Here is a 19,987-nt window from a genome sequence, read left to right as displayed (position 1 = left end):
TGGGGGGCGCGAATCTTTTTCTTCTGGGTAGGGGCGGGCGTGAAATAATTGAGAAGCACTGCTAGTATATGCAGACATTTTATTCATAGAATCTTGCAGCCCAATTGAACCACAGCATTGTTGCAAGTTCGGTAGGAGAAACTTGAACGTCCCACTGCTGTTCCAGCAGCGGCTTCTCGGGGCATAGGCGGAAGTGACGTCAGAGCTGACTCGCCAATGTGGCGTTAATTTAGTTTTTTTTATCAACCGAATTAAAATATTATATAAAATATATATTCAAATAGACCAGCCAGGGTTAAAAAACAAACGCAGAGGCAAAGAAATATATTTGAAAAATACGTGCTTAAAGCATGACGTCATTAGAAAGCGCGCAGCTTCCGAAGGACCTCGACCACATGCACCGACCCGTCCACACCGAAATAAAAACAAACACCGCTAAATTCTTCTGATTTAGTGTGGAACTGACTGTAATTTTCTCACAGGATTTCCAGTGCTACTCCAAAGGACTACGACATAATTCATGAAGTCTTTGTGTCCGATAACCTCATCTTCGCGCGTTGATGCTTTTCGGTGTAGTTAGCTTAGCTTGTTAGCTAGCTAGCTGCTAACGACTCATCGCCAAGCAGAGATCAAGTGCAGATTTTTTTGAGTTATCATTTGAAAATGTGTGAAAGAACGACACCCAAGTACAAAGAGGTACTTTGTGGAATAAAAGAAGAGAACGAGCAACATCTTCAACTGCTGGACGAAGTTTGCAACCAGCCTCGTGTTGTGCCACTCAAAGCGGGTTTGTACACGTCTTACTCTCATTTGCTTTGTAAAGAACGACTTTCTATCGTTCGAAATATGCATCACAACATTAAGTTGTTTGGGGAAATCCGTTCAAGGTTATTGCCGTTTTAGTTTTAAATATTGCTTGTCGGTTTGCTAAACTATTGTTTATGCCAAATAAAATCAGTGCAGAAAATAAATGCCAAAGAATAACCAATAGTGGGGGGTGAACTCCATGTTTTTCCCAGTATAAAATTTGAACTGATTATTTTACATTTTCAATTTTCTATTTATATCTTGTTCAAGCAATGACTTAGGGAAGGAATTCTACCTGACTCTAAAAAATGTGCACACTGCGGCGAAAACATCAATGGCGGTTGATCAATTTTAGTGGATAAAACACAAAATATTAAGTTTTTTTTTAAAAATCAAGTACGCATTGGTCTTATTTATTTATGAACTTTGTACTGGCTTGGTCGGGTGAGAGTCAATGAACCTCGGGTGGCCCTGCACTGTTTTGTGCACGTGTGCATAGTTTCATCTCATCCAAACATTTAAAATACATTTAATGCATCCATCCGGAGTTGCACGGATCTCATCAGTGAACAAGCACATGCTGCAAGAAATGCATCTGCATCTTTGGCCTACTATGGGCTTAAAAAGCGATACCGTCACAACCCCCTTTTCTACAAACAAGTCCAGGAACATTTAGTTCCTCGTAAAAAAATTCCTGTGGCCCAGGTGGTTTGCATCTCCACCGCAACTCATAGTTCCTGGTAATTTTTGCAAATGACAATGATGACGGAACAGTGGGAGGTGTTGTGTTACTTTGTTACTCATTACTGACATCCTATGGCTGTTATACATCATAGCAGTTACAAAATAATTCAGTGAACTCTAATAATATTATGGTGTATCTTAGTCTAATTTGAATACATATTGGATAACTTTAAAATATACAGTCATTATTCAAATATGTCAACATGAAAGTCAGAGTGAAAGTGTTGTTGCTGAATGCTTATGTGTAAGAACTTTTACTCTTCAAACGTAATTTTGTTTTAAAATTTATTTAGAAACAGAAATTTTATAAAAAAATAAAATAAAAAGGGGAATGTTGGAACGTACTAGCAGGCTAAATGTCATTTTGGGAAAAACAAAACAAAACAAACGTAAATCATGCAATAAATAGCCACTCTGATTCCAGGGCCCCTTTAATTCTTTTAGGCATACAGATTAGAATGGAAGCAAAAAGTACCCACGGTGAAACTATCTCTCAATGCAAAATGAAAAACTTGTAAACATATTTAACTTGAAGGATTCCTATTTTATCGATGTCATTATGTTGCGATGGCCCCCAGTGGTCTGCATCAATATGTTAGGGTCCCACAACAGGTGTTCCATCAGACGCACACAATAGCCTGTGTGTGCTAACTTCAGCTCGCTTCCAGAAACGTCTGTGACTATGTCAGGAATGAAATAGGGCATCAGCCGCAACGTGCTTCCTTTTTAAATGCTCGTTTATCACTGTTGTTGTGCTGCGAAAGGGAGGTTTACATCGTAGGATGTAATTTTGTGAAATGCCCCCATGGTCTGGTCCAAATCGGGGTCACACGCATTGCATGCATCACAACATTAATGCGGCAGGCACAAGTCAAGGTAGCACGGTAGAAACAATATAAGACAAAGTCGACGCACGAGGTTTGACTTGACCAAACCAAATGTATGTTTGTCTTTTTGTGTCCGACAGAGGTCAGTGAAAACTATCTCCGTTTTGTGAAAGAGGAGCCAGACTTGACTCACATCAAAAAGGAGGAAGAGGAGGAGGAGATCAACAAGTCACCAGTGAAAGTTGTCCCTATAAAGACTGAAGATGTAAACAAGGATGAGAGTGAGGACAACAGAGGGGCGGAGCCAACAAGCAGCAGCTCAAGTCATCACGTGACAACAGAAGGTGATGAAGACCACTGGGGGCCATCACAAGCACATAATGAGGACACATTATCAGACGCTCATGACAATGATGATGATACTAATGATGATGATGATGATGATGGGCAAGCTCAAGGTGAAAGGGCATGTCGCACTGTCTCATTCACTTCAAGGCTGTCTTTAAAAGGGCACAGAAAAACACACAGTGGTGAAAAACAGTTTTCTTGCTCGGTTTGTGGCAAAAGCTTCCTGCATAAGTCAATGTTAACAATCCACACAAGAACACACACTGGAGAAAAACCTTTTTCCTGCTCAGTTTGTGGAAAATGCTTCTCTGTAAAGTCAACGTTAACAATCCACACAAGAACACACACTGGAGAAAAACCTTTTTCCTGCTCAGTTTGTGGAAAATGCTTCTCTGAAAGGGGAAATTTAACAGAACACACAAGAACACACACTGGAGAAAAACCATTTTCCTGCTCAGTTTGTGGCAAAAGTTTCTCTGGAAAGTCTAATTTAAGAAAACACACAACAACACATAGTGGAGAAAAACCTTTTTCTTGCTCAGTTTGTGGTAAAAGATTTTCTCTAAAGGCTCATTTAACAAGCCACACAAGAACACACAGCGGGGAAAAATCTTTTTCCTGCTCAGTTTGTGGCAGAAGCTTCTCTCATAAGTCAACTTTAACAAGGCACACAAGAACTCACAGTAGAGAAAAACCTTTTTCCTGCTCATTTTGTGGAAAATGCTTCTCTCGAAAGTCTGATTTTATAAATCACACAAGAACACACAGTGGAGAAAAACCTTTTTCCTGCTCAGTTTGTGGAAAATGCTTCTCTGAAAAGTCTACTTTAATTAAACACACAACAACACATGGTGGAGACAAGCCATTCAGTTGCAGCGTTTGTGCTAAGAAATTCGCCACTAAACGGCTTGCTGAGAGACACGATTGTGATGGTGAGAATATAGGGCTGGGCGATGTGACCTAAAATCAATTTTGCGATAAATTGAGCAATTTTTCCTCGGTAATGATCAATGCACGATAAATTCCCCCTGAGGACCAAAATCAAAATAAATGCAGGAAATGCATATTAACAGTTTTTTTTATTGACCAACTGGTACACATTAGTTTCAATGAAAAATAAAAGTACAAAAATCATTTGAATAAACATTCAAAATAGCTTGCTTTGCATGACTTGAACAATGTCACAAAGAACAGGAGAAAAAGGGTACCTCTCACAAAATCTTTTTCTGCAAATAGATTGTGCCGAGATGCTGTAATTCCATTTGCAAAGGCCTAGATATGTGTAAAGGTATCTTGTAAACAATATAAATAATGCCATGTGCAAAAGAGCTGGTCGCCTGTAAACAAAATGCTAAATAAAATGGGAAAAAATGTCAATGGAATGCCAGTGCCAAATAAACAAGTGTGCTTCATCAGGAAAATGTGCCGTCTCGAGTAATCTGGTGCGCGGTCGCCACTTGTCGTCTATGTCATGCACGGTCAGGCTCAAACAGGGATCCATGTTGCGACTCGACCACAAGTCGGATGTGGATGCAAAATGCTCGACATGTCTCCGCTCCCGTCCCGATGTTGTCCATATCGGGAAGTGCTGTATGTGTGTGTAAATATTTTCGTACCTTTTGTCGTCTATGTTCATGAGGCGTTTAAATCCTGTCCGCTCCATTGTAACAAGAGGAGCTCTATCTTTAGCTATGTGCTCGGCTATCGCGTCCACCTCTGAGACGTTCTCTCGTATGGTGTCGCCTCCGTTATGGGCTGTTGTCACTTGTCGAACCTTGCTCCTCACTTTGAACTTTTAGCACAAGCTCCAAGTCAACAGCATGGTTGTGTTGTGGGTGGTGAAAAAGAAAAGGTTGGACGCGCTGGTTCAGGTGCTTACGATGCACTTTGTAGTTCATGTTTTTTTGCTTAAACATCGTCTTTATGGAACCCAAAACATTTCCAAACGACAGATGTCCACTTTATTTTCGGGACAAGCGCGACAGGAACAATTTCAACTAACGTTAATTCGTCCGCAGCCGTGTCAGCCGCTTCAGGATTTGAATCGCCAGCTACGAACGCGTCTTGTTTACATTCTTGTTCAGAAGGGAGGAGTCACGTGACGACACGCGCTAGAGCCGTCTTAAAGGGGCATGAGCATCGCCGCAGACAGAAAAGACTTCGTTTTCTTTCTTTTTTTTTTAGACACCGAATTTACCGACATGGGCAAAATGATGTCGGTCATTCTAATAAATTTCGGTAACGGTAAATTTTCGGTTTATCGCCCAGGCCTAGAAGGAATTCTGCCCGACTCTAAAAAATGTGCACACTGCGGCGAAAACATCAATGGCGGTTGATCAATTTTAGTGGATAAAACACAAAATATTAAGTTTTTTAAAAAAATCAAGTACGTATTGGTCTTTATTTATTTATTAACTTTGTACTGGCTTCGTCGGGTGAGAGTCAATGAACCTCCGGTGGATCTGCACTGTTTTGTGCACGTGTGCGTAGTTTCACCCCATCCAATCTTTTAAAATACATTGAATGCATCCATCCAGGGTTGCACAGATCTCATCAGTGAACAAGCGCATGCTGGAAGGAATGCATCTGCATCTTTGGCTTACTTTGGGCTTAAAAAGGGAGAACGTCACAACCCCCTTTTCTACCAACAAGTCCCGGAACATTTAGTTCCTGGTAATAAAGTTCCTGTGGCCCAGGTGGTTTGAATCTCGTCTGAAACTCATAGTTCTTGATAATTTATCCCAATGACAATGATGATGTATCAGTGGGAGGTCTTGTGTTCCTTTGTTACTCATTACTGACACCCTTTGGCAGTTAAGCATCATTGCAGTTCCAAAATAATTTAGTGAACTCTTAAAATATTATGGTGTATCTTAGTCTAATTTGAATATGTATTGGATAACTTTAATATAAACAGTCATTATTGTTTTAAATTTGATTTAGAAACAGAAATTTTATTTTAAAAAAATAAAAAGGGGAATGTCGGAATGTACGAGCAGGATAAATGTCATTTTGGGTAAAAAAAACAAAAAACAAACGTAAATCATGCAATAAATAGCCACTCTGATTCCAGGGCCCCTTTAATTCTTTTACGGATCCAGATTATAATGGAAGCAAAAAGTACCCACGATGAAACTATCTATAAATGCAAAATGAAATACTTGTAAACATATTTTACTTGAACGATTCCTATTTTATCAATGACATTATGTTGCGATGGCCCCCAGTGGTCTGCATCAATATTTTAGGGTCCCACAACAGGTGTTCCATCAGACGCACACAATAGCCTGTGTGTGCTAACTTCAGCTCGCTTCCAGAAACGTCTGTGACTTTGTCCAGAATGAAATCGGGCATCAGCCGCAATGTGCTTCCTTTTTAAATGCTCGTTTATCACTGTTGTTGTGCTGCTAAAGGGAGGTTTACATCGTAGGACGTAATTTTGTGAAATGCCCCGATGGTCCGGTCCAAATCGGGGTCGCACGCATTGCTCCATGTGCAGCAGGCACAAGTCAAGGTAGCACAGTAGAAACAATATAAGACAAAGTCACCGCATGAGCTTTGACTTGGCCAAACCAAATGTGTGTTTGTCTTTTTGTGTCCTGCAGACGTCAGTGAATACGATCTCTGTTCTGTGAAAGAGGAGCCAGACTTGACTCACATCAAAAAGGAGGAGGAGGAGGAGGAGATCAACAAGTCACCAGTGAACGGTGTCCATATAAAGACTGAAGATGAAAACAAGGATGAGAGTGAGGACAACAGAGGGGCGGAGCCTACAAGCAGCAGTTCAAGTCATCACGTGACAACAGAAGGTGATGAAGACCAATGGGGACCATCACAAGTACATAATGAGGACACATTATCAGATGCTCATCACGATGATGATACTTATGATGATGATGAAAATGATGATGATGATGATGATGGGCAAGCCAAAGGTGAAAGGGCATGTCACACAGACTCATTAACTTCAAAGTTGTCTTTAAAAGGGCACACAAAAACACACACTGGAGAAAAACCCTTTTCCTGCTCAGTTTGTGGCAAGAGGTTCTCTCAAAAGTCGCATTTAACAAACCACACAAGAACACACAGTGGAGAAAAACTTTTTTCTTGCTCAGTTTGCAGTAAATGCTTCTCTCCAAAGTCTTATTTAGTAAGGCACACAAGAACACACACTGGAGAAAAACCTTTTTCCTGCTCAGTTTGTGGAAAATGCTTCTCAAGAAAGACATATTTAACAGAACACACAAGAACACACAGTGGTGAAAAACCTTTTTCCTGCTCAGTTTGTGGCAAGAGTTTCTTTCAAAAGCAAGATTTAACTAAACATAGAATACACAGTGGAGAAAAACCCTTTTCCTGCTCAGTTTGTGGCAAAAGCTTCTCTGTAAAGTCAAATTTAGGAATCCACGCAAGTACGCACAGTGGAGACAAGCCATCAGTTGCAGCCTTTGTGCTAAAAAATTCTCCACTAAACGGAGTGCTAAGAGACACGATTGTGCTGGTGAGAATAGCAGCGATCCTTGAAGCTTAAAAAAAGAAAACAAAAAACTGAAGGAACTGACTCTTTGTGGTAAGATGTAGATGTGATTTTGAATGAAATATGATAAATTTAGTTTTGCAAAGCTCTTTTATTGACATTAAGCCAATGGGATCAGTGTCAGAAGAACCAACGTGTCTGAGTGATGATTTTTTTTGTGATTACATCAAACATGTAAATAAAATTAATTGCCTTTGCCTGGAATAACATTTGTTAACGTTATGCTTTTCAGTTGTCTTTTTAATCGTACTTAATGGAAAAGGTGTGAGAAGAAACTGCTTATGAAATCGTTGCCATCCACAATCATCAATAAAATCACTTGTTCCACTTGCTCAACTGGCCTTCATTACGCTGTGTGAAAAGGTGAAAAACTGAACTAGAAGTTGAACTATAAAAAGAACAAGAAAGAGAAACGCAAGCAGTCTCAGTTTCTCTCAAAGGTTTTGGAATGTCAGGACTTGGCAACATGATGGCGACTGTAGTCAGGGCCGGTTTTCTCGGTGTGTTTGGCTGGGTCGTATATGTATGGTCCATTGAACAAAACTCAAAGTCTTCAAATATCCCCTCACATACATTTAATATTTCACTTTCTGAATAAAAGAGATAGAAAATAGGCCTGAGAATTGTTTATGGTGGGGGCAATTCTCTCGCCAGGTCGGTGACCTTCCAGGGTATGAGAGTAATTTAAGGTGGTCACGAGTAGACTGGTCGTATCAACGGGGAGACGCATCTGCTCTCCCTCTGGGGGACTTTTGGAGGGAAATCCCGAAGACTTAGTGGGATGGGAATGCATATGCAACAAGTCAAGTCAATTTTATTTGCATAGCTCTTAATCACAGACAGTCTCAAAGGGCTTTACATAACCACAATCGACATCCACTGATCTTAACCCCCAGGAGGGCAAGGAAAAACTCACAAAACCTCATTAGGGGAAAAGTGAGAAACCTTGAGAAGGGACCACAGATGGGGGAATCCCCCTTCCAGGATGACCAGGCTGCAATGGATGCCAACTGGGCAACATTTGACACATACAATGATGCTATGCAATAATAGATGAGATAATACAAGAGTCAATTGAATGAAGTGCTGCAGGAAGATGACTTCAGTGGAGTGGGTCCTTATCCAGGGCCGTAATCTCCATGGCAGCATATCCGAAGATGAGCCTTCGATCTTGTACCGGTCAGTTGGTGTAAATTCAGTACAGCCACTTCCAAGTGAATCGCCATCACCTAATTCGGGGAATTGGGAACAGAAAAGAAAGAACAGAAATAGCAAACAGGCCAACAAGTAGTTCAATGAAGTGCTGAAATATAAGGAAATCAGAAAAGGCGCTGCATGAAGACGACTTCGGCAGAGCAGGTCCCTTCCCGGTTCGTCAGTGCCGTAATCTTCAAAGCATGTCCCCATCACCTAATTCCCAAGCAGGGGAAGGAGGGGGCAGAAAAGAGAAGAACCGGCAGTAAACAGGCCAACAAATAATTAAATTAGATGCTAAAGTGTCGCGGTTCTCTGAACCGAGTGTGAGGTAAGGAGGACCCAGGAGCGACGGATCTGGTGGAAGTAGGGTTTATTGAGGGAGAGCGAGGCGCGGAGGGTCGAGCCGATAGCGTGGCTGTGGAAGCGCAGAGGATCGGGCAGGCGGTCGAGCGGCAGGTGCTCGCAGACGCTGGCGGGCTGGCGGAGGCGCGGGAGCGGTAGGTGCTCGGAGTCGCTGGCGGGCTGGCGGAGGCTTGGGATGCCGCCGGGGTCCACTGAAAAGGGGTGGCAGTGGAGGTGAGCGCGGTGAGCTACCTTACCTTACTATAGTCTCGGATGAAGCGGCGGTAGAAGTTGGCAAACCCCAAGAAGCGCTGGAGCTCCTTCCGAGAGGCTGGGGTAGGCCACTCCACCACTGCCTGGATCTTGGCCGGGTCCGGCCGTAGTTGCCCCCTGGCGATGATGTAGCCCAGGAAGGGCACGGATGGTACGTGGAACTCGCACTTCTCGGGTTTGACGTAGAGGCGGTTCTCCAGGAGGCGCTGGAGGACCATCCGGACGTGTCTGCGGTGATCTGGGAGAGAGCGGGAAAAAATGAGGATATCATCAAGATAGATGAATACGAACCGGTTGAGCATGTCGCGGAAGATGTCCGTCATCAGGGTTTGGAAGACGGCGGGGGCGTTGGTGAGGCCGAAGGGCATTACAAGGTATTCGAAATGCCCCAGGGAGGTGTTGAACGCCGTCTTCCACTCGTCCCCCTCCCGGATGCGGACCAGATGGTACGCGTTTCGGAGGTCCAATTTAGAAAAAACTTGGGCCTCGCACAGGGGTTCGAAGGAGGGGTCGATGAGGGGGAGTGAGGACTTATTTTTTATCGTGATTTGGTTGAGGGGCTTGAAGTCGATGCAGGGACGGAGCGAGGAGTCCTTTTTTTTAACAAAAAAAAATCCTGCTCCCAAGGGAGACGAAGAGGGACAAATGAGCCCGGCTGCCAGGGACTCCCGGATGTAGCTCTCCATCGCCTCCTTCTCCGGCCTGGAGATGTTATAGAGGCGGCAGTTGGGTAGGGGGGCCCCAGGGAGAAGGTTGATGGCGCAGTCGTAGGGCCGATGGGGCGGGAGGGTGCGGGCAAGGTCCTTGCTGAAGACCTGGGCGAGGTCGTGGTATTCAGGGGGTACGGTGGAGATGTCGGGCGGAGGAGGAGCAGGGGGAGGAGAGGAAGGGGCCGGATCCGCAGAACGCAGGCAGTGGGAGTGACAAAATTCACTCCATCCGGTGAGGGCGCACTTCCTCCAGTCAATGGCGGGGTTGTGGGTCTGTAGCCACGGGAATCCCAGGACCAGGGGGATCTGGGGGGAATGGATAAGGAACAGGCGGATGGACTCCCGGTGGTTGCCCGACACAATGAGGGTCAGGGGGGTGGTCTGCTGAGAGACCTGGGCGATGAGGTGCCCGTCCAGCGCCACCACCCGCCGGGGAGAAGCGATGGGTTCCATGGAGACCCCGAGCTGGCGTGCTAGGGTTAGGTCTAGGAAGCTACCGTCGGCCCCCGAATCGATCAGGGCGGTGACCGGGAGGGGAGCATGAGGCCCCAGCAGACGAGCGGGGATCGACATCCGGGAAGAAGAGCCAGTGGCGGACACCAGGAGGCTCGGCGTTGGGCTCTCCATCTACGTCGAGCCTGATCTTTTGGCTTGCCCGGACAGATGGCCAGGTAGTGTCCGGGGAGCCCGCAGTACAGACAGAGCCGGTGAGACAGGCGTCGCTGGCGCTCCAGGGGGTCCAGGGTGGTCCTACCCACTTGCATGGGTTCGTCTGGCCCGGGCGACGGCTGGGTCGAGGCTGGCGGGCTGCCGTCGGCGCGGGGAGCCGCGGAGCGAGCAACGGCCCTGTGCGGGCGGCGGGCACGGTCGGCCTGCCGATCCCGCAGGCGGTGGTCCACCTTGATGGCTAGAACGATCAGCTCCTCGAGGGTGGAGGTTTCGTCCCGAACGGCCAGCTCGTCCTTCAGGGCGTCCGTCAGGCCGTTCAGAAAGACCTCGCGGAGAGCCGGCTCGTTCCAGCGACTCTCGTGGGCCAGGATGCGGAACTCGACGGAGAAGTCCGCCGCCGAGCGGGAGCCTTGCCGGAGGGCGAGCAGTCTTCGGGACGCTTCGCGGCCTTGGACTGGGTGGTCGAACATGCGCCGTAGTTCCTGGCAGAACTCTAGGTACGAGGACATCGCTGGTGACGAAGCCTCCCACAACGCAGTCGCCCATTTCGCGGCGCGGCCGCGGAGCAGGTTGGTCATGTAAGCAATTTTGGCCCGGTCGGAGGAGTATCTGAAGGGTTGCAGGTCAAAGACTAGAGACGTGCTCAACAGGAACTGGCTACACGAGCCTAAGTCCCCGGAGTAGGGCTCGGGCGTGGGAACGTGGGGCTCCCGACCACCCGCGTACGACGTAGCGGGAGCAGGAGGGACCGGGGATGCGCCGGACGGAAGGTCGGAGAGGGAAGCGAGAGAGCCCACCTGATTGGAGAGGTGCGTGAGCTGGCGATGGATGGCCTGGAAGGAGCCCGGGTACTCCTGTAGCATCCTCTCATGGCGCTCGAGCTGGCTGCCCTGGAGGGCGAGCGCCTTCCGAGGGAATCCGGGGTCGCTGGGTCCATTGAATTGGCCGGATTATTCTGTCGCGGTTCTCTGAACCGAGTGTGAGGTAAGGAGGACCCAGGAGCGACGGATCTGGTGGAAGTAGGGTTTATTGAGGGAGAGGGAGGCGCGGAGGGTCGAGCCGATAGCGTGGCTGTGGAAGCGCGGAGGATCGGGCAGGCGGTCGAGCGGCAGGTGCTCGCAGACGCTGGCGGGCTGGCGGAGGCGCGGTGTGGAACAAGCCGGAGCGCGGCGTGAGGCGGGGAGCGTTGGCGGGGCGATCGGCGGTCAGGAGCTCGGGAGCGGGCGCGGGCAGCTCCGATCCGGACAGGCTCGGGACGGCTGGAAGGGAAGCACGAAAGCACACAGGTCAGACAGGCACGAGGGGACACCGGATCTGGCGAGCAAGCAGCGTAACGGGACATGAGCCAGTACCACGGAAGTTGACGAGATAATCCGGCGTCTGGCTCCTGGCGCGGCTGGTTCTTATGCAGCCCTTGATTGCTGCTGATGTGTTACCGGTGCGCAGGAGCCGACGCCCACCTTCTCGGGAGGAGTGCCTGGTTGGTGAGGACGCGAACCTGTAAGCAATCAGATAACTGCCCGGCCCCCCTCCCAAACGTGGACCGCCACACGAAAGTATATAAATAAATTGATCAAATGTCGCGCTGCAGGAAGACGACATCACTGGAACAGGTGCATGCCCAGTTGGTCAATGCCTTAAACTTCCTAGTGGGTCACCGTCACCTAATCCCCCAGCCGGGGGAAAAGGGGGCAGAAAAGAAAACAAAAGAGAAAAAAAAAAACGGCAGTAAACAGGCCAACAAATATTTCAGCTAAATGCACAAGAGTATAAATGCGTCTTTAATAGTGTTTTGAACATTTCTACTGAGGTGGCGCCTCTAATATCTGAGGGAAGTGCATTCCAAAGCATTGGTGCCGGAATAGAGAACGCTCTAGAACCTGCGGACTTCTTTTTGGCTCGCGGGATCACTAAAAGACAAGCATTTTGTGAGCGAAGGTTTCGGGACGGAACATATGGTACCACGAGGTCAACGAGATAGGAAGGTGCTAAGCCGTGCAATATTTTAAAAGTAAGTAGCAGGACTTTAAAATCACATCTTAAGTGGACCGGAAGCCAATGCAAATTGGCTAATATCGGGGTAATATGATCAAACTTTCTCGTCTTAGTTAAGAGTCTAGCTGCTGCATTTTGAACTAACTGCAGACTTTTAATACTAGACATGGGGTCACCCGAGAGCAAAACGTTACAATAGTCGAGGCGAGACGTAACAAACGCATGGATTAAGATTTCCGCGTCAAACGTTGATAGAATTGGGCGAATTTTAGCAATGTTACGCAGATGAAAAAACGCAGTTCGAGTAATATTTTTAATGTGCATTTGAAATGACATAGTTGCGTCAAATATGACACCGAGATTTTTTTGTTGAATCCTTTTGGGTAATATTACATTTATCGATACTCAGAGTGGTGTCTTTGAAAAAGTACAGATGACGTGCTGGTCCAATGATGAGCATCTCGGTTTTATCTGAGTTAAGACGCAAAAAATTGAAAGACATCCATTGTTTAATTTCGGCAAGACATTCCTCTAATTTATCACAATCACGTGGATTTGTTATGTCCAACGGCATGGATAATTGCGTATCATCAGCATAACAATGAAAACTAATGTTATATTTCCGTATAATATCACCAAGCGGTAGCATATAGATGCTAAACAATAGAGGTCCAAGTACCGATCCCTGCGGAACTCCACATGTGATCTTACAAAGATCCGAAGTCGCATTGCCATGAATTACACGGTGCGTCCTCTCCGACAGATACGAATTAAACCAAGAAAGCGCTGAACCTGAAATGCCAACACACGTTTCAAGGCGTTTTAATATGTTATGATCAACGGTATCAAAAGCAGCACTAAGATCGAGTAAGAGTAATATTGATGAGGTGTCGGCGTCCATAGCTATGAGAAGATCATTAGTAACTTTAGCAAGGGCCGTCTCAGTAGAGTGGTCGGCTCTAAAACCCGATTGGAAAGGTTCAAATTGATTATTAGCAGTCATATATTCATTAAGTTGTTGCGCTACGACTTTTTCAAGAATTTTTGCAATAAACGGAAGATTTGAAACCGGCCTATAGTTGATGAGACTCTCTGGGTCAAGGTTTGGTTGCTTAAGTAACGGTCGGATAACGGCGGTCCTAAAAGCTGCTGGTACTACACCCGTGGTAAGTGATAGATTAATTATATTTAAAACAGACGGTCCTAGGGTCGTAAACAGTTCTTTAATTAGTTTGCCAGGAAGCGGATCAAGCACACAAGTTGTCGGTTTTGCTGCACTAACCAATTTTGTTAGGCTCTCAAGAGATATTTTTTTTAAATTGACAAAAGGTTATCGGACAGTTATCAGCCCTAATGTCCCTATTAACACCATTTATCGCGGAATTCGACGGAATTTTAAGAACAGTGTCTTTAATCTCATCACGAATACATTCTATCTTCTGAGTAAAAAATTGCATAAAATCGTGAGCTGAATAGGAAGAGCTATCCGAGGTTGGTCGCTGTTGCGTTAGCATTGCTACGGTATCAAATAAATATTTAGGGTTGTTTTTATGTAAGACAATTAATCTAGAATAATAATTAGTTTTGGCTAAATTAAGCGCTTCTTTGTATATTAGTAAACTATCGCACCATGCCTGACGGAAGACCTCAAGTTTGGTCGCACGCCATTTGCGCTCAAGCTTCCTACAAGATCGTTTCAGTACGCGCGTTTCCTCTGTAAACCACGGAGTAAGCCTCTTTGGACGAGTTTTAGTTTTTAAAGGCGCGACGGAGTCAAGCGCATTTAACAAAGCGACATTAAAGTTGTTTGTGAGATCATCAATCGTACCAATATAATTAGGAAACGAAGCAGTTGCTAAAGGGAGTAGCTCAGAGAGCGCAGCGGTGGTTGAGGAGCTAATTTTGCGGCTGCTATAGCTTTGATTATGGTCAGAACGATGACAATGAGCCAAGACTTCAAATTTGATAAAGTAATGGTCAGATATAGCACTGGTATATGGTAATACAATTATTTTTGAAGATGCTAAGCCTCGGGTTAATACCAAATCTAGCGTATTGCCATTTATATGCGTTGCTTCATTTATTATTTGCGTGAAACCAAACATATCAATGATTGTCCGAAACGCCACGGTAAGTGGTTCCGACGGGATATTCATATGAATGTTGAAGTCGCCCATGATAAGTATATTATCCGCATGAGTTACTAAATCAGCTACGAATTCAGAAAATTCATCTAAAAAGCCGGAGTAAGAGCCATGTGGACGATAAAGAACGGCAAGATAAAACGGCAGCTCGGCTGAGGATCGCATAATGAGAACTTCAAATGTTTTAAAGGAATTGCTAAAACGAGGACTAAGTTTTAGGTTAGATTCGGAAATGAGGGCTACACCCCCGCCTTTCTTTTGAGGGCGCGCAACATGCGAGCTCACGAAGTTTGGAGGCGAAGCCTCATTTAGCGGTAAAAACTGATTCGGTTTTAACCAGGTCTCGCAAAGACCAATCATGTTAAGATTATGGTCTCTAATAAGGTCATTAACTAACAAGGCTTTCGATGAAAGCGTTCTAATATTTAAAAAAACGAGTTTCAGTAAAATAGGTCTATCTAAGTTATTCCGCGCAACAGGACTCCTGGTCATAATATTAAGGAGATTGCCTTGCCTAGGTTCCGGATTGTACCTCGAGCGACTATAAACGCGGCGAGAAATTCTGACGGTCGGAATCCGATAGTTATTTAAGAGCTTTCGAGTGCGATTATTGTGAGAGAACGGCTCGTCGTCGATAAGATCGACCGAGAAGGAATGCTTAAACCCATCATGTATTGCCACCTCAGTAGAAATTATATCAGTATGAGATGTAACAGCGTATGGTGTGTAGCGCTCAAATCTAGAAGAAAAGCTATGTGTGTTGTCTAAGTCTAGCATAGCGCTAGTTAGCTCTAGCCTTACAGACTCCATACCCTTCCTTACAGGCTCACTATTCGCCTGCAACCCGACCTGCTCTAATATGAAAAGTCATGGAAGGCTCAAACAATAATCTATGTTTCTAGAAAGAGTGATGGCGCCTTCCCAGTTAGGATGAAGGCCGTCCATCCTCAGCAGGTCGGGTCGGCCCCAGAAAGAAGGCCAGTTATCTATAAACTGCAGTCCCTGCTCACTACAAAAACTAGCCAGCCACCGATTTAGCGAGAATAATCTGCTAAACCTCTCATCATTTCCTCTCGCAGGCAAGGGGCCAGAGACAATTACTTGATGACGACTCATCTTTCTGACGAGATCACAAGTCCTTGCTATGTTTTTCTTTGTGATCTCTGATTGCTTCATCCTAGTGTCATTGGAGCCAACGTGTATCACTATATCTGAATAGCTAGCGTTGTTTGCACTGCGCTGGTGTATAGGTGTCTTGCGCGCTAGCTCCATAAGATTAGCTTCTATGTCGGGTGCTCTGGCCCCAGGAATACACATTACTGTGGCTGGATTTTCAAGCTTAATGTTGCGGGTAATGGAGTCACCTGTCACTAAGGTGCGGGAGCCATGAGACCGAGGTGGAATGGAACTGCTATGTGTCTTAACAGGCTCACCGCGATTAGCAAGCCGTTTACGGCCAATGCTAACCAGACTAGCAGGTTGGCTACAACCCGTGCTAACAGTCGTGTCCGCCACGTTTACGCTTACCACATTACTCTGCTCTAGCTGGCGGACACGTCCCTCTAGCAGGGAGAGTCTTTCCATGAGAATGGTGCAAGTGTTGCATGTGGTGGTGCACGAAACCATAGTTGCGTTTACTCGCCCGGTGGATAAAAGCGGAGGAAAAGATGTCGCACCGAAAGTGACGTCCTGTCGCGCCGTCTTCTGATGTGTGAATAGAATAGAAATCCCTTTATTGTCATTGTACTCAAGTGTGCAACGAGATTAGAGGGCTCCCCTCTCCAGTGCAATACAACAATAATACAGACAAATATATAAATTAGATAAATAAATAAGACAGTGCAATGGAATTCAGGCTGTTTTGCAAGGTTAGGGTGGTCTCGTGTGTGTGTGAGAGTTCAGTATGGAGATGGCTCTCGGAAAGAAACTGTTTCTCAGTCTATTGGTCCTTGATTTGATGCATCTGTAGCGCCTGCCAGAGGGCAACAGGTCGAACAGGTGTGAGTTTGGATGGGTATTGTCTTTGACGATGTTGAGAGCCCTTCTGAGGCACCGGGCGGTGTAGATGTCCGACAGCGAGGGGAGAGGGCAGCCAATAATCCTTTGCGCTGTTTTGACTGTCCTCTGGAGCCTCACTCTGTCCGCCTCAGTGCAGCCGCTGTACCAGGTGGAGACACAGTACGTCAGCAGGCTCTCGATGGACGAGTGGTAGAAGGCCAGCAGCAGCTTCCTGTCCAGGTTGAATTTCCTGAGGACTCTCAGGAAGTGCAGACGTTGGCGGACCTTCTTTACCACTGCTGTGGTGTTGTGACTCCAAGAAAGGTCATCGGAGATCTGTACTCCCAGGAACTTGAACGTGTGGACCCTCTCCACACACACGCCTTCGATGCAGAGGGGGGGCGGCAGCGTCTTGTTCCTCCTGAAGTCGACGACAATCTCCTTTGTTTTAGCAGAGTTAAGGTGCAGTCTGTTGTCCTTGCACCAAGTTGTCAGTCTCTTTACCTCCTCTCTGTAGGCTGTCTCGTCACCTTCCGAGATCAGACCGACCACTGTCGTGTCGTCAGCAAACTTGACGATGGTGTTGTTGCCGTGGGCCGGGCTGCAGTCGTAGGTGTAGAGGGCGTACAGGAGAGGGCTCAGCACGCATCCTTGGGGGGAACCGGTGCTCAGCATGAGGGTGGAGGACGTGTAGGGGCCGAGCAACACAGTCTGGGGTCTGTTGGTCAGAAAGTCCTTAATCCAGATGCGTGTGAGGGCAGGGAGGCCGAGAGTGTCCAGTTTGGCGACGAGGATGTCTGGGATGATCGTGTTGAATGCCGAGCTGTAGTCCACAAAGAGCATCCTTGAATAGCTCTGCTGTTGTTCCAGGTGGCCCAGTACAACATGCAGAGCAGTGTCGATGGCGTCCTCAGTGGATCTGTTAGCCCGGTATGCAAACTGGTAGGGGTCCAGAGTGGGAGGAAGGCAGTCTCTGATGTGCTGGAGAACCAGCCTCTCGAAGCACTTCATGATGACTGGTGTGGGAGCAACAGGACGGTAGTCATTCAGGTGGACGGCTGGTGACTTTTTGGGGACAGGAATAATGGTGGAAGTTTTCAAGCAGGAGGGGATGACTGCCTGAGCCAGGGAGCGGTTGAAGATCCTGCAGAAAACATGTGACAGTTGGTGGGCACATGCTCTGAGGACCTTGCCTGGTATTCCGTCGGGTCCAGTAGCTTTCCTGGGGTTGACCGCCAGGAGCGCGCGCCTCACATCGTGTTCCTCTACGATGAGTGGGGGGGAGTTGGAGCTTGAAGTGTGGGGGTGTGACGGTTGGGGCGAGTCAAAGCGAGCGAAGAAGCAGTTAAGCTCCTCTGCCAGCGATGCACTCGGGTCTACAGAGGTCGTGCTGCTGCCACGGAAGTTGGTGATGCTCCGTAGACCCTGCCACACCTCCCGTGGCCTGTTACTGGCAAGGTGGGCCTCCAGCCTCCCCTTGTAGGTTGCCTTGGCTAGCTTGATGCCTTTGCTCAGGTCAGCACGAGCCACCCTGTACTGGGCTTTGTCGCCTGACCTGAAGGCAGCGTCACGGGCCTTGAGGAGAGAGCGAACCCTGCTGGACATCCAGGGCTTCGCATTTGGAAAGGTCCGTATAGTCTTATGTTGGGACACAGTTTCCATGCAGAACTTGATGTAGTCCAGTACACAATGCGTGTAGACATCAAGGTCCTGATGATCAAAGAGGTCCCAGTTTGTGTCTTGAAAGCAGTCCTGTTATTCACTCATGGCGTCGTCACGCCAGGTTTTCACAGTCTTTGTGGTGGACCTGAATCTGCGCCTGGGAGGGGTGTACGCAGGTGCGAGCTGCAAGGACAGGTGGTCTGACTGGCCGAGGGGGGCGAGTGGGAGGGCCCTGTATGCGTGCTTGATGTTCGAGTACACATGGTCGAGAGTGTTGTCTCCCCTCGTTGGGCACTTGACATGCTGGTGAAACTCTGGGAGTACGGTCTTTAAATTGGCCTTATTAAAGTCTCCCGCTACTACGTGAACGCCATCAGGGTGGGCCCGCTGATGTTTATTGATGACGCACGCGAGTAGCGAGAGCGCCGTGCTCGTGCTAGCGTCGGGAGGGATGTAAACAGCCGTGACAATCACTACCGTTAGCTCCCTCGGGAGAAAATAAGGCCGGCATTTAACGGACATGAACTCGATGTCGGGGGAAGAGTGCTTCTCGACGATCGTGCTATCGCCGCACCAGTTCTCATGCACGTAAACACAGAGCCCCCCGCCCCTTCTCTTACCGGTGTCCCTCGTCCGATCCGCGCGATGTAGCGAGCGCCCGGCCAGCTGGATGCTAGCGTCGGGGACGTCTGCGTGCAGCCAGGATTCCGTGACGACGATCACACTGCTATCTCGCACATAGCGGTTTCCCAGGATTTGTAATCCCAGGTCGTCGATTTTGTGGACCACGGATCTGGCGTTGGTGAGGTGCAGACTCGGTAGTGGCTGCCTATGGGGCTGCCGTCGCAGTCGTTGCAAGACACCGGACCTGCAGCTTCGCTTCTGCTTCCTCTCTCTGCGTCGCCTGCGCCGCCTCCCGGCCCCGATGACCAGCCACGGTGAGCCGGGCAGCCTCGCCAGTTCGTTCGGAATTTTGCGATTTGCGCACATTGCATTTCCATGAGCTGCCCTCACATTCACAGCACTTCATGGACAAATACGATGAAGCACATTCTCTACATTGGCTGTAGAAATGCAAACATACCAAATTGGGCACTGGAGGACTCACACAGACGCTATAAAAAAAACACATTCCGAAAGACAGAACAATTGGAGATCGGAGCACACGCACATACACACTTGCACATACACGTATACCTGCACACACATGCACTCCGACAAGATTCCAGAGGAATTCCAGCGAGGCGAGCGACGGAGAGACTGCCCGCCAGGGAAGGCCAGCCTTGGCGTGCCAGTCTTAGGAACCAGACGGGAATCAACTTATCCAGACGATGACTAACCTGGGGAGGACCTTCCCTTGGACGTGGACCCGTGCCGTGGGAGGGAGCGAGGACGACTGATTCAACCTACATTACGCTTGACATAAAAAACTCCTATAAAAACTGAAGCTGGGATGAAAGATGGCGCGCATTTTTCGACTGTGCTCGCCCGAGTGCAGTTTTCTCGTGAGATTAAGAAAAAGCTGCCCAGATATCTGTCTTTGTACTATTTCCTGAACTCCAGAAATTGAAGAAACTAAATATCGGAACTCTAATCAGTTGTTGTTGAGTCTTTATTTGACCCTTTTCTTCTTGTGTACAAAAAAACTAACACGCATTGGAGTAAGTTTGGCTTTTAAAGGTTGATTTACGAAACTACTTCTCATTTCCATGGTGACTGAACTCCAACATCATC

At 47.2% G+C, this 19,987-nt stretch overlaps 3 protein-coding genes across 3 annotated transcripts in view; 2 read left to right on the top strand and 1 right to left on the bottom strand.

Moving 5' to 3' along the window:
• LOC148341766 (uncharacterized) overlaps window positions 1-19,987 on the bottom strand; it is a 121,852-nt gene that overhangs the window by 89,283 nt on the left and 12,582 nt on the right. The window lies entirely within an intron of this gene.
• Window positions 381-7,549, top strand: LOC148341767 (uncharacterized). Its single transcript, XM_088287090.1, has 3 exons — window positions 381-787; window positions 2,519-2,722; window positions 6,332-7,549. The coding sequence occupies exons 1-3, from the start codon at window positions 664-666 to the stop codon at window positions 7,255-7,257; spliced, it is 1,254 nt and encodes a 417-aa protein (XP_088143216.1). The 5' UTR covers window positions 381-663; the 3' UTR covers window positions 7,258-7,549.
• LOC148341768 (uncharacterized) lies at window positions 2,746-3,730 on the top strand (the record flags this gene model as incomplete). Its single annotated transcript, XM_088283720.1, has 2 exons — window positions 2,746-3,658; window positions 3,714-3,730. Coding segments are annotated over 2 exons (930 nt in total), but the record flags the coding sequence as incomplete, so codon positions are not given.

The sequence above is a fragment of the Idiotropiscis lumnitzeri genome, chromosome 2 (assembly GCF_059441095.1).
Source record: "Idiotropiscis lumnitzeri isolate Australia: NSW breed Sydney's pygmy pipehorse chromosome 2, RoL_Ilum_1.0, whole genome shotgun sequence".
NCBI classification, from domain to species: domain Eukaryota; kingdom Metazoa; phylum Chordata; class Actinopteri; order Syngnathiformes; family Syngnathidae; genus Idiotropiscis; species Idiotropiscis lumnitzeri.
Note: the sequence above shows the minus strand (reverse complement) of the source record. Positions and strands in the feature narration are given on the sequence as shown.

Coding starts and splice junctions, on each gene's coding strand:
- LOC148341767 (XM_088287090.1), top strand. CDS start 664: ATGTGTGAAAGAACGACACCCAAGTACAAAGAGGTACTTTGTGGAATA. Junction 788..2,518: donor TGTTGTGCCACTCAAAGCGG/GTTTGTACACGT, acceptor TGTGTCCGACAG/AGGTCAGTGAAAACTATCTC. Junction 2,723..6,331: donor TCATCACGTGACAACAGAAG/GTGATGAAGACC, acceptor TGTGTCCTGCAG/ACGTCAGTGAATACGATCTC.